We start from the raw sequence: 25,199 nt of genomic DNA on the forward strand, positions 1-25,199 counted from the left end.
TATAATTATAATTATTTATAATAAAAAATAACTATAAATATATAACATCTTTTTGCATAAATATAAATGATGATGGATTTATATAATTTTCCATTAGATTTAACAAGAAGAATCATTTCGCGAGAAACAAAACAATGAAAATTAGTTGATTCAATCAACCTGAAATAATCGATTTTCGATTAGTTTGGAAATCATCAAAATAGGTGCGACCAGGTCAACCGCACACACACAATTAAATCTGATTTAAAGGCTATATGATATATTTTAATCCAAATTTCAATAACGTTGCAAAAATTAAGAAAATTATTAATTTTAATTCAAAAATTAATAATTAAGAAAAAAAAATTAAATTAAGAGAATATTTTGAAAAGATTTTTCATTGCAGACCTGCTTTTCAAGTTAGAAAAAACAATTGCATATTGAGGATCTTGGATGACACACACACACACACAATAATATATAACTCACGTGTTTCACACTAGACATGCGGATATATAAAATATAAAAAAGTTATCGGACAGTATATGTTGTCTATGTAATGCTTGAGGAAGAAAGAAAGGAAGAATTGATTTCCTGCTTTTTAGACTTCTATGGGGTATATTCTACACGGTTGAGTTCAATGTGGGTCAGAATTACCTCACTGGTGGAATCGATCCTTCCCAACCGACGAAACGGTATCCTTGGGTATCGGGATTCTGCCTGGCAACTGAGAGACATATCGATATACATATGCGGTTACCTCATTAGTCATTCATATTGTAATTATTTATTAAATAGAAGAAATTTTCAGATTCACTGCAATATTATTGAACAGAGAGGAAATTGTGTCTAAAACTGTACGTTCTTCATAAATAATTTTTACACTTTTAGAGACAACTAAATACCATATAAAATATAATAATGAGGTTCTTTACTTTTCAATCTACAATCACAAACATTTTATATTTGTACCAAATATATAAGTTATTTTAAATTGAATAAAAATATATTTGTCCTTGAAATTTCAAAAAATATTTAATATAAAATTAAAAAAAAAAAAAAAAAAATTTCCTTTGCGAAAAAAAATATTTTTTACTTTATGATAAAAAAAGATAAATTCTTTTTGTGCAACCAAACCAAAGTTTAAAAAAAATTTTAATATAATTAAGGCGTCAAAACTTTATTTGAATTAACTAAAATTTTGTTGGACCAGTTAAAAAAATTTAGTTCAATAAATATCAACCAAATGTTTTTGTAAAAAAAAAATATTTTTCTCATTATTTATTTTCAAGTCAGGAAAATTGCATCTTCTTTATGTTAAAAATTTCATTTTGAGATAAGATCCATAAGATTAACAACAGGTTATTGATGGCGCAATTAAGCTTTTGTTAAATACCAGTTTTTCTTTTAAATTATAACACAAATATTTTTCATCTCAAAATTCAAAATTATTTTTAAAAACTCTTCTTCAAGTTAATCACAAAAATATTTTTGAATAAATAATAATATTTTATTTAATTTATTCAAAAAAAAAAAAAAAAAAAATAGAAAAATAACGCTTTCAAAATTTTTTTCGCTATAAATATTATTTTACCATAAAAGCATTAAGTTGATTAATGCTACGGAGTTCGTTTCAAAAACAATATATTCTCCTGTGATCAATATCGAGGTATACATATAAGAACCTTTATAGACTTTGAAACTCACTTATAAAGATAGTTCATTATTTTTTCTGTTAATAATTTCTATATCAAATTTCCAGGGAATAATTTTAGGTACTGCAAAAGCAATTAATTTTTATATTAAATGTTTCTCAAAAAAATTTAACAACTTCTGTTAATAAAATAAAAAAGTAAAATAATAAAATGAGTATATATATATTTATAGGTTTCTAATATAGATTATATAGATTCAAAATGTAGTCTATTTTCTAATTATGTACATAACATAATTAAACTAATAGCTTCCACTCGCATAGTTCAATTCCAGGTATTTACACACCACAGCTAAGGGGATTATACATAGTTCAATTAATTACATTTCAAAGAAAAAATCAAATTACTTAATAAAAAAATACACAAAAACAAACAAAAATATTTATTACAACTATTTAGAAAAATAAAGATTTTTGTCACTTAAATATTGTGCAATTTTTAATTTAAAATAATTTTCTATATAATAAGATAACTAAAATTTAAAAACTTAAAATTAAAAAAAATTAATTTAAAAATCTATCTAATTTATTTTAAAAAAATTCTTCAGGAAATGTAGAATTTCTTTAAAATTTGAAATTACAATAAAATGTCATTAAGTGAAAATTTTAATTTATGATTATTGCAATTACAAAAAAAAATCGATTTTTAAAAGATAGACCTTGAACATGAGTGCACAAAATCCGATCTTTTCTCTGGGGTCAGGGTCAATGTGGGATTATGTTACGATTCCAATAGAGAAAGAGAATTGGAATAATTTGAATAAAGTTGTTCTAAATTTAGATGAATGAACAAATTTCGCTTTAATTGATTAATTTAATTTAATTAAGCATATGTGAAAAAATAATTTTTCTATGTATAAAAATAATTACACTGTTTCAAAATATAATATATATATATTATTTTAACTATTAAATATAATTTAAATATAATTAGTTTAAACTATTGGGGATGTTTTCTATTTTTGAACATTCAATAGCTCATATGGTGGTCTCTTTTAGTGTTTCAAATGCAAGGCCAACTCCGAGGAAAACGCATAAATTTCACTACATGAATGATTCAAGAATAGAACTCCAAAGCGTGTGGAAATCTGATGTTATCACGTTCATCTTTTTAGTAGATCTTTGTCATAAAATAAGGGACGTATGATTAAGTTCTAAAAATCAAGTGTTCGCATTTTTATTTTATAGAATTGCATTCGATTTAATTTTTTTATTAAGCCGAATATTATTTGTTCCAATTATTATTTTGTAGAATTTTCATTATTAAACCAATGTTCTATATTATAGAATTTTTACATAACCGAATATTCACTTTACAGAATTTTTATTTGTTCGAATTTTCATTTGTCTGAATATTTTAGAACTTAAATATCATGCGTTCCTAAAATAAACCTAATATATATTTTAAATATAAATCTAATTCAAACTATTTCAAGTTTTGAATATTAAAATTACAAAAAAAAAATGTCAGCTGTGTTCTCAGAGTTATAATAATAATAATAATAATAATATTCTAAAAATGAAAACAACAATTATAAATAACTAATTAAAACAATTAAAGAAACACTTAAATATTCAAATAATTAAAATTAAATTTTCAACTCAAAATTTTCACATAAAAATTTATATCTTAATTAAGTGCATCCGACCTATTTTATTAATTAATTTCTTTTTTTTTGCCAGATCAGACTAAAATAAAAAAAAAAAAATTCGATTTAGTTGCTGACATAAAAACTTTTTATTATTATACATGAATTTATTTTCCACGTCTACAGTAATAAAAAATACCAATAAATTTTTCAATAGAAACTTTTACATTTAAACCCAAATCAATTTATAAACTTATTTAACAATAATTAAAAAACTTTTTTTAATTAAAAATATTAATTTTCAATAAATTTTTCAAAGCTATTATTAGATTATACTTTTAAAAATGTTACAATACTAATTACAGGCTTCACAGCATAAAAATTGCTGGAAAAAGGGAAATAGGGGAAATTGTGACGAAGCTGAAGTACGCAACGTTTATAATAAACGATTTTTAAAGAAATAATTTTTTTAAAATGTAAAATTCTATAATGTTTTGCCTAAAAAATATTTTTTTATAATTTGTTGATTAATGAAAACTACAAGAAATATTTTTTAGGCAAAAAATTATAGAATTTTTCATTTTTAAAAATTAATTCTTTAAAATCGTTTATCATAAACGTTGTGTACTTCAGCTTCGTAAATTTTGTTTGAAAAAAAGGGAAAAATAGGGTAAAATATAAAGGTATATTTTCCTTAACCAAAATGTTTTGAAATTGTTTTAAATTACACTACCGGTGAATATTTTTAAACCACCCATTTTCTTGATAAATAAAAAACATCTTAAAACATAGAAAGTATTTATCACATTAATCTCTCAAAAATGACGAGAGGATTTTTAAAAATACCCAAAAAAAAAATTTTATCGTCTTTTTTTCAAAAATTTTTTTTAATTGAAAATTTGTTTAAATAGAACAATTTAAGGTAATATATATAATGTAATCATCTTCCTTAGGTACATCAAAAGACGTATCGATTGGTATATATAAAGTATAGATTTGATTTAAATTTTAAGAAAAGAAGCAAAATGTTTATGAAATAAACATAAAGGACTCCCTCCTTCTTTTAAATGTTATTTTCAATGTTTTATAAAAATTTGAATTACATACATCTAATAAATAAACGCTTTTTATTTTTTAAATTTATTTTAAAATTAATTTTTCATAGAATGAAAATTACTTCTAAACTAATTTTTTTCTTGAAAAATACAAAGAAATTTTTAATTTTATCAAACCGAAAACAGTCTTGTAAAATATACAAAACTTAATTTTATTCGTATTTTTCAAAGAAACTGAAATTTTTAATTTATTTAAATTAAATTTAAAACAAAATTTTTAATAAATTTTCTGATGAAAAAAAATTTTCAATCCGAGGCTTGTAATATTTTGGTTCAAATTTGGATTTTTATTAATTAATATTCGAGTTTCAACATAAAATAGGGTAAATGAGTGAATAAAAGGGGAAAAATGGGAATTTTTTAAAATAGAGGAAAAATAGGGGAAATAGGGGAAATAGGGGAAACACTGTGAAGCCTGTAATTATACTTTTGAAAAAAGAAAAATGTTCAATAATTATTAAAAAAAAAATAATAATAATAATAATAATTAACTAATTCTGGGCATTTTTACGTTGACACTTCTTTTATTTATTATTATTACTTCTTTACTTTAAAAACAAAAATTGTTTTTGCATTTATAAAATATTTTTGAAACCAGTGTTAATTAGAGGAAATATATATAAGAGCAACATTATAAATTTTTCTTGAAAATTTCTTTTCATTTTTCACCGCTCATGTGAGTCGAGGACAAAAGTCGATAAAGCAGCAAGGATATTGACCTATTTCAAGTGCACCCATAGATAAAAAACATGAAAATGTCAATAACAAAACGATTATTTGAAAACATGAATCGTCCAAAAATATAAATAAAAAAGTGAGTTCATGGGAACAAAGTTCGTTATGAACAAAAATTGATTTTTCTTTGTAATCCTTAACAGTTTAATAAACGAAATTTTAATTGATTTAAATTTATAGTTATTTAGTATGCTATACTATTTTATTAATATAATAATAATAATAATAATAATAAAATATAATAGTAATAAATATAATATAAATAAATATACGAATTTATTCATTCAAAATATAACATTTATTCTGTCCTTTTTTTCAACAAATATTTTCCATTGTAATGGAAATATTTTACATATTTTTAATTTCAGTAAAAATTAATTGGCTAATTGTAAAATTTTAAATATAGTATATTTCTAAAAATTAAATTATTATTAATAAATAAATAATAATTACGAAAGTAAAAAGATTTTTTGTTTCACGAAAATAGCAGTAAAATTATATTATGTTGTCAAGCAAAAGATTTTTCAGTATTAAAAGCTCTCGCTAAATACTGAAAAGTACAAATTGAGAGAAGAGAAAAAAGAAGTGTCATTATTTATCAGTGACAATTGTTATAATTGCTGGTTCAGATCTTTTAAGTCTTGGGTTCGAGACTAATGAACTTTTCTGAGTAAAAGTTGCTCTTGTCAATGGATTCATAGAAGCACATACGCAATGCGCGAGCGTGAAAGAAACAGTAAAAGTCGAAGAAGCGCAGGCTTCACACAGAGAAAGAGAGAAGGTTCAATTAAATATTTATTTTGTGTACACTGTAAATAGTTGGGATGTTAGGGTGTAATTTTTTTACAGTTGAATATATTGACCAATTCGTAATGAGGGGGATGATATAAATAAACATAGACTGTTAATATTTCATAAATGACTTATATTTGTCAAAGGTGTCGTAACCAGATATCATATATTGACGTTTATTACGACAGGAGCGTAATTATTTTTCCCTTTCTCTCTTTTATTCGAAAAATAAATTTAAATCTTATTTTTAACTAGAATATTTTTCTAAACTAAAATTTATGTAATTTTTCAAATACAAAATTTAATGATAAATATTTTTAAATTATTTCATTTAAATTTTATAAAAAAAATTTATTTTACTTACAAAAATTAATCAAAAACTTTTATACGAAAATCAACTAACTAAAAAAATATAAAATCTGACATTCACAATTTTTTTTTAGCATAATTCACAAAGTTTGACAAATTATCAAAACGTAAATGAGATAAAATACCATGTGCTGGTTATTCGTCGTCTACCTCTTCTCATTTTACGTCATGGTTCACTTGCGCCATTTGGCATACAAAAACTAGTTGGAAATAAAAAGAGAGAAAGAGAGAGAGAGAGGAAAAAAAGGGAAACCGGACACAAAGTACCGTCGCACTTCCATTACGATTCACCTGCACGTGAATGTTTCTCCAAGTATAGTGAAGTTTCGGTGTCATCGTGTGTGCTGGAAACGTGTCTAATGGAAAGGGAAGTTAAATGGAGCAATAAGAGAGTTTTTTAAAAAAAACGCAGGAGGAGGGATAAAAAAAAACCAGAATCACCGCAAGGACAGAAAACTTTTTATGATTGTTCATTTTTCTTTCTCGAGACTCAAATCTCAATTTAAACGGAAGTCATTCAAGATCTATTTCCAGCAATTTCATGATCAGATTATGGCTTAAGAGTGAGAGAGAGGGAGAGAAATGGGGGACACAAGAGAAAATTGGAAACGTTCGTGGTAGAGAAAATTCAACAAATTTTCAGTGAACACAAAATGGAAGAGATTTGATTCAACTTTATGGAGAAGGGAAAACGAAACGGAAATTGGAAAAACGAGAGAAATTTGAAATAATAAAATATATATATATATATATATTCATATGCATATATGTAAAAGAATGGAAGCATGTGAAAAGACTTTTTACCTCTTTAAAAACCGAATAGAAACAAGTGCACTTTTAGGGATTGTAAGTCGACAAAAATTTCCTAAAATCGACATTCAACGTCTTAAATGAATGACGTTTGAACACGAAAGAGCACCAGAGGGTAAACGCCACATTCCTATTGTTTTATTCTCATGGGCAAAAATAACTTTCGGGGAAAGTTTTAATAGCCTTAAAGTACGTCAAGATATTTTGTTTTAAGAAAGTTCAACTATAATTAAATTAATAAGTTTGCACATAAAAATTTTCGCAACAAGTTTTTTTTTTAAATTTAGATTCACTTTTTTTCCCCCATAAATAATCATAATTTGTTTGTTATTAATAATATAACTTAACTGAATAATATTAATGTTAATTAATTGATAATAAAAAAAAATTCATTTTTTAATAGTTTTTTTGTTTGTTAATTATCTATAATTAAAAACATTACAAGAGTATAGAAGAAAGTTTTTCTTTAGAAAATCATGCTTCCTTTGTCAAAACGATTTATGGTATTAAAAAAAAGATTTTATAATGAACTTTTTAAGGATAAATTCAAAAAGTTTGGAAATTTTGTAACACAAAAAGAAAACATGAATTTTCTTTAGAATTTGAAAGTTGTGCAAAGATTTTAGAAATATTGCATAACCTCAAAATTCATCTTCTCATACAAAAACATACCATTATCTTTCATTATCTCTTGATCTTGTTTTTATGTACACTTCCCGATAATAGTTACTGTTTTGTCACTAAAAGCGTTAAACATTCAAACAAACAGTTATCAATGACTTTGCATGAAATAGTTGAGCATAAACTATTATGCACCCGTGTATAAGAAAATACATTGGATTAACGATAATGAACAACTACTGTTGTTCCCCTCCCAACATTGAGGAAAAGAAAAATAATAATAATAATGTCGCCAAGTACATTTAACATTTGACTTACGAGGATGAATTGAATGACAATGGTAGTGACATGAAATTGTCGACCTGCCCTTGTTGACAATGTTAAACAAAGATGATGAGTTGACAAAAGGATTGAAATGTTAAAATCAGAGCAATGGGTAGAAACAAAAGACATTGAATCGACCCAAGTTGGTCGGTAAGGAAGATTTGACAGGTGATGATTGTTGGAAGAAGCAGGATTGTAAAGGAACTTAAGAGGCAAGCGTCTAGGCGCGTAAAGTTTAGAATCAGAGATAATACAAGAAGTGGAATAAATTTTAATCAATGTTTTATAGATTGAAAAATCGTGTATCAATCATTGATATATGATAATTTATGTAGAGGTTATGAAATTGTTAAAGGTACTCACTGCTTATTTTCATGCCACCCAACGGGGGATTCGCAGGTGGCTTGTTCCCCTCGGCGAAGGAGGTGGTCCTCGGTCGCCCGCTCATCCTGACTTGTCCTCCTCCTCCTGCCTCCTCCAGGCACTTGGCCTTCTAAATATCCGGCCTGTCACTTGTTTCTGATACCGGTTCGCACTCGCCACGACTACTCGACGTGCAAATCTTGACACGCACGTACGCGTGGAGATTCCTTGTACCTCGTTACCACCTCGGTCATCAATGACAGCACGATATTCACATCGCGCGTACGCCCCGTGTTCCGTTATTCTGTCGTGCCACTCAAAGAAGAACAAATATTATTCCCAGGGCAATGTAATCACTGTTCACAAATTATTTCTGAAAAAATTCAACTTTAATCGAGTACAAGAAGTCTCCCGAGACTTGAAAATTCTTCCTGGGGAGGGTCGACGCAGAGCAGAAGCGGTCCCTAATAACCTAGAGGGGTGCACCGCGAGGGGAGCAGGGTCAACGTTTTTGATTCGGTTCGTAAAGCAAGCACGTCTGCTATATAGCACAGTCGACGATCTTTCTCTATCTTTCTCTCTCGGATTCACTCCCTGTCCCACTCTCTTCCTCTTTGTTCCTCTCCCTCTTTCTCACTCACTAGCCTGGGTTGGGTTTCTTTGGGGCGACGTCGCCGCTTCCACAGAGCTCTCCGATCGCAGAAGCGTATATGAAAATTAAAATTCAAAAGAAATTAAATTCTCCTTTTTTTCTAAACACTAGGTTAATGAAAATCACGTTGGCGCTTCGCGGCGCGATCTCTACTATGATCCCTTCCACTCCTCCATGAATCTTTCGTTGCAATTGGATTCCGCTTCCTTTTGGTACACTTCAGTGCACTTTTGATATTTCTTTTTATTTTTACCTGATTCTTTCGGCCTTTTTTTGCCCTCTTTTTTTAAAATTTATTTTTCTATTAGCCGCGTTTGCATTCAGAACTCACGTATACCATTTTTTACGCGGGGGCGACAGACATGAAATGTAACGCTCGACAAGTATACCGTTTAGGTACGTGGAAGTGGTAAGACGTTTCCGACGTCGTCTTCTGGATGTACGTACACCCAGACACACTGTTCACACTCGCGAACGCGATAATATGCGTTTTAAAGAACCACGCGAGGTCAACGCAGAAACATCCTCACCGTACACGGGAACACCACACCAATCACGGATTTTTCGAAGACTTCCCAGACATTGACCCGTTCGGGGAAGATCGGAACACTCGAGCGTCAACGAAATTGTCCGAGTGTGACGTCAACTCGGTGAACAGTAGAGGCCAGGGTTTTGTTACTGTAAATTTGATAGCTATTTCATGTAAATATGGGTAATTCTCGTAAATGTGTTGTAGATTAACGTATCGCAGAGTTAAGGTGCATTCACAGTCTTCTTTGAATTACAGTCGAGTAAAAACTCCGAAATGCGACATTTTGAAGGAGGAGCACTTTACAATTTGATTGGTTCTTCAAATAGGTGAAAATTCTTTTTATTTGGGCCATTGTGATAACAAAGTCTGATTGGCAGATAATGTTTCAGGATATGTTCTAACCAGTTGGAGACACGCATTATATAAAAATTAAGTCCAAATAATAAATTTTAAATGACCAGTTGCCCTACTCTCTATTCACACGTAAATTGGATGAGAATAAGATAATTTAAGTACTTGCCCACCTCTGGTCCAAATGACAGATGGCTAATGCAAACACAAATGAAATTTCTGTTGATTGTGAAAAATATAGACTTCTTTAATTTTTTGAAGTATTAAAATTTGTATTTAGTTGTAATAGGTAATTAGTTAATACTATAATGTCGTCAGAACATTTAGAAAAAGAGTTAGATTTAAGTAATGCTGGTCGAGGAGTTTGGTTAGTAAAAATTCCGAAGTATGTAGCCAATAAATGGGAAAAAGCCCCGGGACATATAGAAGTTGGTAAACTCAAAATAAATAAGTAAGTAAATATAATAGCTTTATTTTCTATTTCATTTTTAATTTTTAGTTCTTATTTGGCGCGCTATTATTTACTAGTTCAATGAGATAATAAATAAATGAAAAATAAAATTATTTTTTTTTTTGCAACTAAAGTTGTAGGCTAGTAAATATAAGTAATGTAATTTTACATAAAATTATTATCATTAGAAAACCTGGGCAAAAAGCTGAAGTGACTTTGAGTTTATCTGAAGCTGTCATGGTAATGAAAGATGCAGAGGAAAAAGAAATTCCTAAGGAACTTAAATTAGATGTTTCAAGTGTAACTGGACAAACACTTGGTGTCTTTTCACATATTCCTAGTAAATATATTAAATTTATTTTACTTCATCAAAATTGTAGTAATTTATGTAGAAATAATTATACAAGAAATATATAACTTTTTTCACAGCATCAGCCACATCAGACGATGTTGTACCAGAGATAGAAAAACTTTTCATGGAAGGAAGAATTGTTCAAAAGTTAGATTGCCGTCCATTTGGTAAAAAATTTTATTTCCTTAAAACTTTAATTAAAATTTTTATTTACTCTCAAGTTTAATTTAAAAAGTTTATTAAATTGTAATTTTTTAAATTATTTTAAAAATAATTAACGTATTTTGTTTTAGCTGACAAAGTCTACATGAAACTTAAGGAAGAAAGTATCAAAAAAGCTTCTATTCCTCGTAGACAAGTTCAGCAATTGGACAGAGTTGTTCAAAACTTCAAACCCGTATCTGATCATAAGCACAACGTGAGTATATCTTAGCAGAACTTAAAAGAAAAGACGTATGGAAATAACGATAATTAAACGTGAATATTTAGAAAAGTTTTATTATTATTTCATGTTATTTAAAGCTAATGATTATTTTTCAGATTGAATATGCAGAAAAGAAGAAGGCAGAAGGAAAGAAGATGAGAGGAGACAAGGAAGCTGTTTTGGATATGTTGTTTGCTGCTTTTGAGAAACATCAATATTATAACATCAGAGATTTAGTGAAAATTACTCGACAGCCAGTTGTAAGTTATATTTCCTAAATCATACTAAAATTTTAATTTAATTTTTGTTTAACTTAAAAATTTAATAATTATTTTTAAATGCTATAATTAATCAAACTTCTTGTAGGTGTACCTGAAAGAAATATTAAATGAAGTGTGTAATTATAATTTAAAAAATCCACACAGAAATATGTGGGAATTAAAACCAGAGTATAGGCATTATAAAGATGACAAAAAAGTTGGTGAAAGCAGTGCTTCCAAAGATGATTCAGATTAAATTAAAAATTGCACTTCTTAATGACGTAATTTATAAACTATGTTAATAATCTATTTTCTCTTCTTTATTTTAGAACAAAGATTATTATATCGTTATTTTTGTAAGAATGTAATTATATGTAAAGAAAATAATAAATTAAATAAACGTTTTCATATGTAAAGTTATCAAAACTTTTCTAATTTACTTCATATTACTTATAACATCTGGGAAATAATTTTTTTTTTATATAATATATCGGCAAATTTCGTTCATTTTATTTTTTTATTTTTTTACATCAATTGCTGAAAAATTCAATACAAAACAATTGTCAAAAATCAGATTTATATAAATTATTATTAATCTCATATAAAATTTTTTTATTTTATTGTACCTAATTAATTTGTAAATTAAAAATTTAATATTTATATAAGCAACAATGAGCATTCAAAATTAATGAAATTTAAAATTTTTTTTAAAATTACTATAAAATGTTATAAAAAGTGTGGAAGAAACATTGTTAATAAAAAAAATACTATTCGGAAGACAATTGTAAGGAAAGTATTTTTCTCCTTTTATAACAATTGACAAAAGACGATAAAACTTTAATAATAATACATGACTAAACATTAGCAAATGCTTGAAACATTAACATGGGATGACAGCCACATAAAACTTTCATATTTACACGTTCATTTGCCGGAATAAAAATCACTGAACCACGATTAAGAACTTTTGTTGTGGAAAAGGTAATTTCAGCTTTTCCATTTACTATTATTAATATACTTCCTACTGCCCTTTCAATTAACGTGTAAGATGCTCTACCAGCGGGAATCTATAATTCCAAGTTGAAGATATTTTTTATTTATATATTTTAAAAAATTTTTTTGTTTTATTTCAATTAAATATTAAAATTAGGAAAATAAATGTAATTTTTTTATATAAATAAAAAAAAATGAAGAAATAATTTACCGTAATTCTTGTTACTGCAAAATCAGGTACAGGAGGTCGGAAAACTTCTGTGCAATCATCCTCTCGTAATGGTTGAAAACGTTTCGCGGAACTTGGCTCACATTTGTAACTTAACATATTTATTAAAATTTTAGTGTCCTTTAATTTTGGCGTTAGGCCTGCTCTCACAACATTGTCGGAACATGCCATACATTCAATGCAATCTGTGTAATTTAAATTAAATTTAATGAAAAATTGAAAGAAAAATTTATTCAAATTATAATAGAATGAAAAAAAATTAATGTTCATATAATAATTAAATTATTATCATAAAATGAAATAATTTCATTTAAATTTGAATTATTTAACTAATTGCGTTAATTACCTCCTGAAAGATAAGCATGAGGTTCATTTGCACCAAGGTACATAGCTTCACCTGGTTGTAAAGTTATGTAATTAAAAAAATATATACCAAAGCATCCCACATCTCCTGGATAATCATTATATAAACGTTCCAATAAATTTGCATGTAACGTTTGCCTGGTAAGTTGGCCTGAAATTGTTTTACTTTGAATTTATAGAATTATTTGAAATAATAGTTGTAATAAATTAAAAAAATGTACCTAAACTAGATATTCTTTCGATGAATTTTTTCAACTGTTGTGCCACAACATTTTCATCGCAGGTCATAAGTTTTTGAAAGCACTTTTTTAAACTAATATTGAGAGATCCTTCGGTTACTATAGTAAGCTCGAGAATTTCTTCTTCACCTATAATATCACACAATTCTGGAATAGCTATTAAGTAACTTTTGATTTCTGAAATTGGACGGAAACCACAAAGAGCTTCAAATGGCGTAAGGGCAATAGCAAGCTCGGGTTTGTGATTCGAATCTTTGTAAATATTTGGCTGTGTTTTATGTAATTCTTCTGCTTCTTTCTAAACGAGAAAACAATTTTTTTTTTAAAGAGATAAAAATTTTTCTTTAGAGAGAGAGAGAGATATATAAATAAATTAATGAATTTGGATTTTTTTTAGTACCTTATTTGGATGAACTTGAATTGATAATGCTTTATTAACAGACAATATTTTAAAAAGAAATGGCAATTGAATACCAAATTTTTCTATCACTGTAGAACCTAATGTGTGATTATTTTCTTTTAAATACTCGTCTAATGATTTATTTTCATCTTTCAAAAATGATGGACCATTTGAATGTGTACCCATCCAAAGTTCAGCGTAAGGTGTTTTTTCATCTAATATAATATTTGGATTGGACGGCTTTATTAAAGTAGCGACAATACTGTCACTACCACATTTCCCCCAGGCATACGATTGATATTGGCATCTTAATTCCATTTTTAAAATCTATTGTAAAAAAAAGAAATAAAATTGATTGATAGGTAAAAATTATTCAATTTGCGAAAATTTGACATGATAAAAAATTATAAAAAATAGGATATAACTTCAACAAGAACAATTTTTTTCTAATAAAAATAATTTTTTCAAATACATTTTAATAAAAAAAAAAATTTCTTATTTTATATCCGTTTTTATGATTTTTGTTTTTTCTCTTTTATGACGTTATTAGGACATCAATTTAAAATTAATTTATATAATATAAATATACATAAATAATAATTAAATACATATGTAAAACTGTTAATGCACTATATGATGTAATACACACTGATAAAAAGTAATCAAACTAATTTGGAAAATATAGAAATATTAGACATTATAAAATCATCACCTTGATTATATCAGTCTCATATTTTGAAAACTAAACAAGTTTGTTGTCTTTGATTCACGATGAAAATCTTGAATTCATGCGTAAATCATATACAGCAAATATTAACAAACATGCACAAGTGATTTTTTTTCATTTAACGTACGTTACAAAAATTTTTTAATAAATTAAACTTTTCAAACTGTTATCTTTGATTTTACGCGTCTCTTCGGACTTTTGACATTTGACGTGGAAACAATTGTTTACACACAGGTTTTTTAAAATTATTTTCAAGGTCAGTTAAGGTTAGTTTCTAACTTGGTCATATTTTTAATCATAGATGGCGCAAAAACGTCGGTAAAATAAATACCTATCTGCACTCAAATAACAGGCTGAAATTTTGGCGGTTTAATTCAATAAAGCAAAATGTAAACTATTTTATTTAAAAAAAAAAAAGATTAAATTTAAAAAAAATTAGAAAATTCTGCAATTCATCAACAATGAAAGCGTTTCTTTATTTAATCGTTCCTTGTGTAGGATAGACTCAACACTTTTTGTTACAGTGTATTTCTTTTTGCTAATAATTAACAATTGAGCTTTTTATATAATATAGTAATAGATTTTTGCATTAAAGTTAAGCATACAAATTTATTATTCATAACATCGCTTGAAAAAAAACTATCGATTTGCGGCTTCACTACCCCTAAAGCTGTACAATTTTTTATTCTTCCATTTGTTTTTTTTAAACAGAAATCTGTCGATTTGCATAAACATAACAAAATCACTGTACATATTAAAAAATACTTTTTTCCATTAAAAAAAATAATAATATAAAGTATCATTAAAATACTTTAATTTAAAAAAAAAACTTTCTATATAAGTACACAAAGTGTTTTTAATTACAAATAAAATGGCATAAGAACCTTTTTTTTTGAATTATTAAAATTTTTTTGATCACTGGAGTCGCAGATCGTTAGTTATTTGCTATAATATATAAATGCAACGTAAATAAATCTTGACAAAAAGTCTCCTTACAAGTTATTGGTATAAAAAAAACCGTTGTAAAATGTAAAAAAAATCACAAACATCGTTATTCTTAGGCTATTTAACGATCGACGTCCTGACGTTTGATTGAATTGATATAAGAAAAAAAAAGAGAACATAGTTTGTATTTTTTAACGAGCAAGACAGTTTTAAAAACATAAAAGATTAAGGAAAATAAATTCGACGAAATAATTAAAAACAACAGAACGTGCGACAAAATCTCTCGCTCATTTGGTATCTCAGCCTTTAATTGCCTCTCATTCGCAAAACGGCTGTTAAAACAAAAAAAAAAAAAAAAAAAAAATACATATCTCTCGTGACAACACACAATTCATTCAAGGAATTAATACTCATATCGCGCAAGTATTTTTAATTATTTGAACAAATATAATTGAAATTCTCACAGAGAATTTTTTTTTCCTGTTAAATTGTCTGGCTTGTTATTATAATATTAAAAAAATTTTCTTCAGTGATGAAGAAAACAACTATATATAATATATATATAAATGTGTATTTAAAAATGATCAAGTTTCACGATAATATGATCTGATGATGGATCCGGTAATTTGACATCCAACCAATTGGCATTTTCTTGATTTTCCGTATCAGTGGCTTTTAAAGCCAGGCGATGTGCTGGAGTTGCCTTATGAGGAACCCTCAATTCGACTGTTTTCCGAAACTCCAGGCCTCGTGGTCCACACTCGACTAAGGGACTCAGCATCTGCTCACCTATTTTTCAAAAAAAAAAAAATTTATTTTTAATTTACTCGTTTTGTTAATTTTAGTACTTCACGTGCACAACTATTTTTAAGGTAATTTGTCTTATAATAATAGTCATTGTCAAAAATGTTGAAAAAAATTTTAAAGCAAATTTGAACAAAAAAATTATATTAAATATTAAAAAATTAATTCTTTAATTTAAAGATTTTGTATCAAGGCAAACTTGATTATTATTTCAAATATTTTCATTTCTTTCCAATAATTTTATTCATTTCTTCTGTACTTGTAACATTTTTTAAAGAATTTGTATTTTCTTATGTTCTTAAGTTTTTATCTTTTGTTTTCTTTAAATTGTTAAATAAATCATATTTCTCCAAATATTTTTAACTTTCTGGCAGTGACTGTCAAGGATAAATTACCGTAAGAATTAAATTGAAAGGAAAATTGAAACCCCGTTTAAAAAAAGCCATTAATTTCTTGTTTAGTGGTTAAATAATTATTATGTTTAGTAAATAGTTGTTATTTTGTAAATTCTAATTAAAGTATTAAAAGTTTGCTATTAAATTAGTAAGCAAACAAAAATGCAATTTTTTTTTTAATTTTTCACTTGTTTCTTTTGTTTATTATTGGGTTTTTTTTTCTCTCAAATCCACCACCGTGATTTGAAATGAATAAGCTCACCATGGTGCATAGGAGGGGAGATCGAGGACCTTTGGCCAAGAGTATTATAATGCATTTCAACTGCATTAGCGGCGGTTATTGTGAAGTAGATCTCTTGAAACGTATCGGGGGGAAGTGCACCAGGAGGTATCGTCAGCGAGACACCTCCTGGACCTTCCAAAACACCACCCTCGCTACCAAATACTCCTCGTGCCTTCCCCATCGACCTATGACTAACCACCGCCCCTCTATTAATTTTATGCGATTGTTATTCACATTTTCCCATCACCAAATGTTTTTCTTTTTCTTTCTTTTTTAGTAATTAGATAAGCATTTTATTTTCGCAAAAAAAAACTCATATACAATTTTTTTAATGTAACGAATTTTTTTTTTTATTTTCTGCAACTTAACATTTATTCTTCATTTTTTTTTTTGCAACTTGTATATTAAATATATTTATTAAATATATTAACAGTATGTTAAAATTTATAAATGCCAAATTTCTATTAAGTCAAATTTTTTTGAATTTTTTGATTATTCATTTATTTTCGTTTTCAATTATTTTTATAGACTAATTTAAAAAAAATAGATAATTAAAAATTTTGTTGATTAAAGATATGAAATGAAAAATCATTTAAATAGACATAATATTTAAAAAATTTCGTTCAATGAAAATTTTACATTTTAAAATGCAACTAAATAGAAATTGGACATTATAAATTCCAATATATTATAACTTAGTCATTTAATTGTTATACTAATTCGTGTATTTACAAATAAAAAAAAATTATTCCAAGCAAAATTTGAATCAACTATTGATCAAATTTTTTATATTACCTCATATTGTGATGATGCAATGGTTTTCGATAAAGTTCAAAGGCACTGCCGCGTTGTTCCCTGCTGCCAGCAAGATCCAATCCACTGGGTTCTCTATTATGTCCAGAATTTGCAGAATTTGAATTTTGACCGGAATTACCTCCATGGCTATTGCTATGACTGTGACCATTGTGATTCATTGTATTTCGATTGTGAGTGTGTCCCATTCCAATTTGACTGGCGCTATTACTATGCGAATGTGTCATCATCGGTGGACTGGAATGTGGATGTGAATGACTAAGACTATAATTGTGTGTTGGAGGAGAGGCATAATTCGTTGTATGATTTGAATTCATCGAATATGATTCGTTGCTTCGATTTGGCGGTGGAATATTGTAATAATATTGGCCACTATTTCTTTGCACGCTGCCGCCATTTTCCGTCTGTAAAAAAAGACAAATTATTTCAAAACTAATCAATTTTATTAGGATAATTAAAAATTAATGAAAATTTAGAAAAATATAAATAATTACAATCATTAAAATATAGAAATTTTTCTATTCAGGAAAGTAAAATTTGAAGAAAACTTCTTCTTACCCCATTAATCACGTGTGATGTCGCGATAGAATAACTTTTTGCATGTTGATAAAGATTACTCCCTCCATTTTCATCCTGAACAATGTTCTGTTGTTGAGGTGGTCTGTAATTCTTAGGTTTTGGTGGTGGTACAGGTTTATAAGTCCCACCTGGTTTTCCTTGCAGAGGCGGAACTGGTTTATAATTTTCCGTTCGACTATAAAACGCAAAGAATTATTATTTTTTAAAATGTTTAATGATAATTCACTTTAAAAATTTTAATTAAATACTTTATTTTATAGACATATAATTAATTTTTAATTCACAATATTAATCAGTTCAATGATATATTAAAAATATTTTGAAAAAGTATATTTAAATTTTTTTTAATTTTATTAATAAGGGAGCGTTCACAAATTACGTAACGTTTTTTTTTAATTTTGACCCCCCCCTCCCCATGTAACACGTTATTGCATACATTAGCGTCATTTTTTCTGCTATCCGTAACAAAGTGCTTGACCCCCCCCCTCTCCCAAAAAATGTTACGTAATTTTTGAACGCTCCCTAAGAACGTTTAAGAAAAAAAAAAAAATTTTAATTTCTGAAATATTCACCTATACTTAGCGTAATCTGTTCGTATTTGAGGATCTTGGGCGGGGATTGGTTGAGCGGTGGATCTCGTAAATCTGTAGGGATCATGAGGTTTTGAAACGGAAAGACCGCTTTTCAAATCGTCAGGAACGTTTGGTCCCAATCTTCCAGTAGAAGTATTTAAACCCGGCATTGGATACAGTGTATTTCCATTTGTATTGTAAGAATCATAGGAAGAAACACTATCATAACTTCCCTGCAATTTAAAAGCAAGAATCATCAATATATAACTTAAATTGAAATCTAATTATAAAATTTTAAATTTACATATATAATTCAAAATTTGTATTAATTATTATTTAATTTTATATTTTCAAATATTTACTTAAAATTTTTGATTTTAAAAAGTATTTATTTTGACCTTTGGGTAAGTCCACGTCAGAAATATCAGAATCTGCAAGTGGTTCTTCGATTTTAATGATACTTAGTAAAATTATGGTTTTATATAAGAGCAATGTGTAAGTAAAAGGAATTTTTAAAATATCTAAAATTGTAGAAGTTATATCACTTTTAATTTTGATACTGCATTTTTTTCTTTCCTTTATATCTCGGTCAATTTTCAACCGATTTTGATGAATCAAAAACGATTTTTTTCAGAAAATTTTAAAATAATAATAAAATTTTGTTATTTAAGTAGAAAAAAGTAAAAAACAAAATTTCTTTTAGATTTTTTTCAATTTCGACCTCTTTTTTTTAATTTTTAATTTTTTAATAATATTCCTTTTTATTTTATCTTTAATTTAAAAAAAAATTCATCCTGGAGACTTTTTTAGATCTCGTGATATCGTTCTTTAAATATCCACATCTCAAGAAAACTAGGATCCAGATTTGTGTTTCTACTTTCATTTGTTTTATAATATTATTGTTACAAACTAGAAACTTTCGCGTAATAATGTTTTTATTTTTAAATTACTTGACTAAAACAAGTGAAAATTCAAGCAAATCAATATTTTATTAATAGATTTGAAGCAAAGTTTTTATTTTTTGTAATATTTATATACCTGTGCACCTAAATGCAAACAAAATTTATGAAAACTTTAATATTAATATTACACATAAGATAATACAATATTACAAAAGGTTAACTAAACAAATAGTTATTCATAACCATAAAAAATTTCAACAAACAAATGAAAGTAATGATAGAAGCAAGTCCTGCGGTTTTCAAATTGATGAAGACTTATAATACTTAAAGGACAATATCACGAGATCTAAAAAAGTCTCCAGGATGAATTTTTTTTTAAATTAAAGATAAAATAAAAAGGAATATTATTAAAAAATTAAAAATTAAAAAAAAGAGGTCAAATTGAAAAAAAATCTAAAATAAATTTTGTTTTTTACTTTTTTCTATTTAAATAACAAAATTTTATTTTTATTTTAAAATTTTCTGAAAATACGTAATTTTCTGAAAAAAATCGTTTTTGATTCATCAAAATCGGTTGATAATTGACCGAGATATAAAGGAAAGAAAAAAATGCAGTATCAAAATTAAAAGTGATATAACTTCTACAATTTTAGATATTTTAAAAATTCCTTTTACTTACACATTGCTCTTATATAAAGCTATAATTTTACCAAGTATCATTAAAATCGAAGAACCACTTGCAGATTCTGATATTTCTGACGTGGACTTACCCCTTTGTAACTAAACTGGAGAATTTTAATTTGATTTAATTTTCGTTTAAGCAAAATTTTTGATTAATAATTAAATTTCGATACTGAATAATTAAATAAATCGTACCGATTTTGGTTGAGGCCTCTCAAGAGAAGAAGTGGTGTTTGCTCGATGAGGAGTAGCATTAATATAATTGCCCATGTCAAGAACTGAATCAGTCTTATTGACAAGTCGTTCCTGAGCGGAACGTCCAATTGTTCCACGTGGAGTTTGAGTATTAGGTTTCGCATTTCTATCAACACGAGGTGGAAGATCCGGAGGACCTTGATGAGGAGATCGAGGTTGAGGTGCACCACCAGGATATTGCGATGGCATTTGTGATTGATTATTGCCCTGTCCTTGTTGTGAAAATCCATATTTACTATCACCCACTCCACCTTGCGATCTTCTCTTTTGTTGATCAAATGCCTAAAATTTTTTTTATAAATTTACTATTTTTATAGCAAGTAGGTATGAAATAAGAAAATTCAAATTTTCCTTTAATTTCTAAATTTTTAATTTAATATTTTCTCAGACCAAATATAAAAATTTACTTATAAATTACTCACTTCTAAACAATGGAAAATTTTTTTTTTCAACTTTTAACATTCGAAAAACTTAATGCATTTAGTTAAGAATTTTTAGGGAGCTACTTATTTTTATTGTAATTTAGATAATAAAAAAAAAGTTTTAATTGTATATATTATTTACTCTATACAAAAATTAATTTTTACAGTTTGTAATAAAGAAACGTAATAAGCGCAAATGGTGTTGAATGATATTACCTATAGTTAATGTAAAACCCATTATTGTTACTTTTAATTTATTAATGTTAATTAACACATAAATAGATAAGTTAAATTAATGAATATTAATTTTATGAATGTCTACAATAGTTTTTAAAAATTCGATCCCTTTTGCTGAAGTGACTAAAATATTTTTTATAATGAACACAAACTGAAAAAATATTTTCTCCTGGACAATGAAATATTTTGCATTATGTATTTTTGAAAATTTGAAAATTGAATCAAAAATTTTTTTTTTCCTAATTTCAGATTAGTGATCAATTTACCCAAATTCAGATGGAAAATTTTTAATTTTTTTCTACTTGAATTTTTATTCTGAATTTGAATAATTATTATTTAATAATCAAATTATTAATTTGAGTAAATTGAAAAAATAAAATACAAATAATAATTGCCAAGAGAAAATATTTATTGAGTGTAACGATTAGTGACGATTAAGCAGGAAAACGTACCTGATAGCTGGTTGTATACGGCGGAGGAGCAACGGTGTCATCCTGAGTAGCAATGCTGGGATCTGAGCTACTCTTCAGGCGTGAGGGTTGTCCCAAAGCGCCAGGAAGGGGAGGTGCGGGGCTTAATTCCAAATCGCTCTCCGGGGAGGATGCGTAGGAGAGGCGTGAAGTCATCGGGAACAGGAAGTCATCCGAGAGGGCCTCTTCCGGCTACGCTCACAGAAAACATGGGACTCCACATTAATGATATGTTACGTGATGTAGATTGTCAGTTTGCCAAGAGATGCAATAAAAAAATAATCTTTCAAAAAGCTTTTTCAAATGCGAGACTAGTGCGTTTCTTTGCTTTATATATTCAGACTTTTATCAAAAAATTTTTAATTAGTGCTATTAGTTATTTATTAATATTTATAACATCTGTTAATAATAATGATTCCTATTTCTAGTGATTATTACAAAAAAAAGCAGTGCACCAAATTAATGTTAACAAGAATGATAATTCAATAACAATTATGTTTTTTTCCCCCACCTTCCTCTTATATTTATATAATTAATAACGAGTAACAATTTAAAAAATAAAAACATGCAATAAACAACATATAAAATTTAATAGAAGCAAATAAATTACAATAAAAATGTAAACATTAAAAAAAATATATCATGCAATGAATGTGCGAAAAATTATGCAACAAGACATGCGATTATCTCCGAGAATGTGAATAAAAATTGAAAATTTTACAAACAAACAATTTAAATAATTTTTTTTCAAAGTAAATTTAATTTTATTTTAAAAAATTGAAATTTAAAAAAAAATATTTCATTGACAAACTTATTTTACAGAAATAAAAAACATTTTAATTAATTTATTTTTCTCAAATAATATTTATTCGTTTTTTAAAATTAATTTTTTAGTGTATTTAAAATTTTTTAAATTAAAAATAGTTGAATTTTCAATTTTTATTTCTCGAAAGACTTATTGTGAAGGAACTAGAATTAAAAAGCATTGGGAGAAAACACCGCAATAGGCGTTAGGAGAGGATTTTTTTTTCAGATGTAGCCGAAAAATTGCTCGTGAATGACGTTGGATTGATGGTATTGGGGCAAAATTGTCATTGATGGAGAAGGAGGACGAGGGGGAACAATACTGATGTTGTTGATGTTGTTGTTTTGCTCGCAAAAAATGTTGGCATCGGAGGAAACAGGTGGCGTTGGAGGCCGATAAGGATGATACGGAGGGAGATACAGATCCGACACCAATTCTATGGGCTACAAACCAACACCGCACATTGAGAAAAAAAACAATTAAAAACTATTCAACATTGACTGGATTCATCAACTATACCACTGTTTTTTTTGTTTATCTAAACAAATTGCAAATGACGCGTTAATGTAAAATAAAATATCTAAATTCAAGCTTTATTAACGAATAATAAAATAAAATACTAGCTCTATTAATTAAATTAAAGATAATTCAAAGTTATTAATAAATTAATAAAGCTTATTAATAATAAGTTATTATTAATTATTAATGATTATTGATAATAATTATTAAACTTGTTAATAATAATTAATCAAAATTATTAACAACAATTAACAAGACTTGTGAAAAAAAATTAATACAGCAATTAACGCAATGAATAATAATAAAGCTTAATGATGAAAATAAATATTTTTCACAGGAAAATTATCGTGTGTTTTTTTTTTAATTCGTTTTATAATATCTTAATTAATAAACGAGGTTTTTTTTTATTACAAATTATCAGTTTAGGACTGGTTTGAGTTGTTCGGATGCATTTTTTTTAATGAACTGCGAGGCGCACAAAAAAGTGCATTATATCCCAATCTAAAAGCAAAATATCGTCAATTACCTTCGTTTGACTCATCCAAAGAGGACCTTGTTGCTGTCGATCGATTAATTCTCGGAGTTTTCGATACCAAGATTCTGGAGTTGTTAGCGTGATAACAGCGCTAAATGTATGTCCCCAAATTTTATCCAGCTTCTGACATTGCTCCAATAGTTTCTTACTACTTTTGTGTGCTGATCTAAAATATTAAGAATACAAATTTAGATGCATTAAAATTTTTAATCTCATTAAATTCTAATTTGTTGAGATTTTAAAGTAAAATTTTTTACTTTTAATTTTGCAATTCAATGTTGACTTACTTTGGAATACCAGCTCGCATTTCTTTGATGACCTGTTTGGTTTCAGCTTTCAAAAAGATGACAATTGGATAGAATTGAGCGTAATTAAGACGATCGACAGCGTTTGGTGTGATATCTAAAAGTGCATGTTTTCCTCTATCCATTACTTCTCGAATGGCACTCAGACGAATTATTCCCGAGGTTTTTGAACTTTTTCCACTATTTTCCTCCATTTGATTTTCCATTTCTAGGAGTAAATTATATTTCGTTTAGAGAAAATTAACGAAAAAAAATTAATATAGAAGATAAAAAGCAGAAAATTGGAAAAAGAGTAAACTGAGAAGAGAAGGAAAAGTAAAGAAGAAATTAATAAGTACCTAATATTTTGGAAATAATAGCAAATATACTTACGAGGTGACGTAAATTTATCAGGGAAATCCTTCAATAATTTTTCCCTAGCGAGATCAGCCACAGGGCCAAATAATACCACAGGTCTAATAAAGCCAGGATGTCTCAATACAACACGTTCGTATGCAGGAAATTTGCTCACACTATCGGAGAAAACAACATCGTCCCAATGATCCTACAAAAAAAAAAAATTATTCAATTTTTACTTAATTACAAAAATCATTGACATAAAATTACAATAACTTATTTTGACAAAAAAAAGAAAAATATAAACTTACTCTTCCGAGAGATTTTGATCGTCGATGACTTCCTCTTCTTCTTCTAAAGAAGCTTCCTCTACTTTCACTGGCACTTAATTCTTTCTTCGTTGCATTAAACTGTGCCGTGGCCAATTCTTCGGCTCGTGCTTTATTTGGAATAATTCCCTTCTGCACTTCCTGATTATTTCTTCCTATTCGGAAAATTTGCCAAGAGCCAACAACTCCATTGTGCAATGTATCCACCACATGAAAAACGTCTCCACTTCGAAAACTCATTTCACCTTTGTCTGGTTGTTCATAATGAAAATGTGTTCTAGAAAAGAAAGAAGATTATTAATTTCAATTTATTTAAGGAGTATTTTAATTTTTTATTATTTTTTAACTTTAAAATTAAGTTTATTATTGATATGCAAAAAGAATAAATTACTAACTTAATGTGAAAAGAATCGCCTCGTCCAGATGCGACGATTTGATCATATTCTTGTCGTCTATGTTGAACGATGAGATCAATTTGTTCTTGTAGGCTGAGTAAAAAGAGTACAGCTTCTTCCCTCGTCACTCCTTTCATATCCATATCATTCACCTATAAATTCATTAATTTCACATGAGAAATTTTTCAAATTTATTTTATTATTTTAAATCATCAAAAACTAATAATAACAGA

At 27.2% G+C, this 25,199-nt stretch overlaps 5 protein-coding genes across 12 annotated transcripts in view; 2 read left to right on the forward strand and 3 right to left on the reverse strand.

Moving 5' to 3' along the window:
* The window catches only part of LOC127286927 (glycogen synthase kinase-3 beta), a 72,410-nt gene extending 62,752 nt beyond the window's left edge, over nt 1–9,658 (reverse strand). The window contains exon 1 of the mRNA XM_051313589.1: nt 8,412–9,658. Coding sequence (XP_051169546.1) covers nt 8,412–8,496 — 85 coding nt within the window. The 5' untranslated portion in view covers nt 8,497–9,658. The remainder of the gene's footprint in view (nt 1–8,411) is intronic.
* LOC127286952 (uncharacterized) lies at nt 9,501–9,920 on the forward strand. The gene is made up of 2 exons (XM_051313623.1): nt 9,501–9,775; nt 9,851–9,920. Exons 1-2 carry the CDS (start codon nt 9,501–9,503, stop codon nt 9,903–9,905), a joined length of 330 nt encoding a protein of 109 aa, XP_051169580.1. The 3' UTR covers nt 9,906–9,920.
* A 187-nt stretch (nt 9,921–10,107) lies between these two features.
* Nucleotides 10,108–11,859, forward strand: LOC127286939 (general transcription factor IIF subunit 2). The gene is made up of 6 exons (XM_051313607.1): nt 10,108–10,397; nt 10,586–10,737; nt 10,827–10,916; nt 11,043–11,167; nt 11,290–11,433; nt 11,540–11,859. Exons 1-6 carry the CDS (start codon nt 10,255–10,257, stop codon nt 11,687–11,689), a joined length of 804 nt encoding a protein of 267 aa, XP_051169564.1. The 5' UTR covers nt 10,108–10,254; the 3' UTR covers nt 11,690–11,859.
* A 218-nt stretch (nt 11,860–12,077) lies between these two features.
* LOC127286929 (mannose-6-phosphate isomerase) lies at nt 12,078–14,657 on the reverse strand. Of its 3 annotated transcripts, none has more exons than XM_051313596.1 (6): nt 14,307–14,633; nt 13,658–13,984; nt 13,240–13,555; nt 13,002–13,169; nt 12,638–12,840; nt 12,078–12,500 (listed from the first exon to the last, which is right to left on the reverse strand). In XM_051313596.1, exons 2-6 carry the CDS (start codon nt 13,973–13,975, stop codon nt 12,288–12,290), a joined length of 1,218 nt encoding a protein of 405 aa, XP_051169553.1. In that variant the 5' UTR covers nt 13,976–13,984; nt 14,307–14,633; the 3' UTR covers nt 12,078–12,287. The 3 variants fall into 3 exon arrangements, with proteins under 3 accessions (XP_051169553.1, XP_051169551.1, XP_051169550.1); XM_051313594.1 differs by having other exon boundaries at nt 12,079–12,500; nt 14,512–14,657; XM_051313593.1 differs by having other exon boundaries at nt 12,079–12,500; nt 14,370–14,633.
* Nucleotides 14,658–14,835: 178 nt separating this feature from the next.
* LOC127286909 (tight junction protein ZO-1) overlaps nt 14,836–25,199 on the reverse strand; it is a 99,831-nt gene continuing 89,467 nt past the window's right edge. For 5 of the 6 annotated variants that reach the window (XM_051313542.1, XM_051313544.1, XM_051313543.1 and 2 more), the window contains 12 exons: nt 24,967–25,118; nt 24,554–24,848; nt 24,279–24,450; nt 23,889–24,114; nt 23,593–23,767; nt 21,725–21,934; nt 20,554–20,895; nt 18,776–19,008; nt 18,183–18,378; nt 17,607–18,028; nt 16,791–17,002; nt 14,836–16,118 (listed from right to left, as the gene is read on the reverse strand). In XM_051313542.1, coding sequence (XP_051169499.1) covers nt 15,904–16,118; nt 16,791–17,002; nt 17,607–18,028; nt 18,183–18,378; nt 18,776–19,008; nt 20,554–20,895; nt 21,725–21,934; nt 23,593–23,767; nt 23,889–24,114; nt 24,279–24,450; nt 24,554–24,848; nt 24,967–25,118 — 2,850 coding nt within the window. In that variant the 3' untranslated portion in view covers nt 14,836–15,903. The remainder of the gene's footprint in view (nt 16,119–16,790; nt 17,003–17,606; nt 18,029–18,182; nt 18,379–18,775; nt 19,009–20,553; nt 20,896–21,724; nt 21,935–23,592; nt 23,768–23,888; nt 24,115–24,278; nt 24,451–24,553; nt 24,849–24,966; nt 25,119–25,199) is intronic. The other variant, XM_051313545.1, reaches the window with a different exon arrangement.

The sequence above is a fragment of the Leptopilina boulardi genome, unplaced genomic scaffold, assembly GCF_019393585.1.
Source record: "Leptopilina boulardi isolate dan_hultmark-lab unplaced genomic scaffold, ZJU_Lbou_2.1 LbouV2_366, whole genome shotgun sequence".
NCBI classification, from domain to species: Eukaryota; Metazoa; Arthropoda; class Insecta; order Hymenoptera; family Figitidae; genus Leptopilina; species Leptopilina boulardi.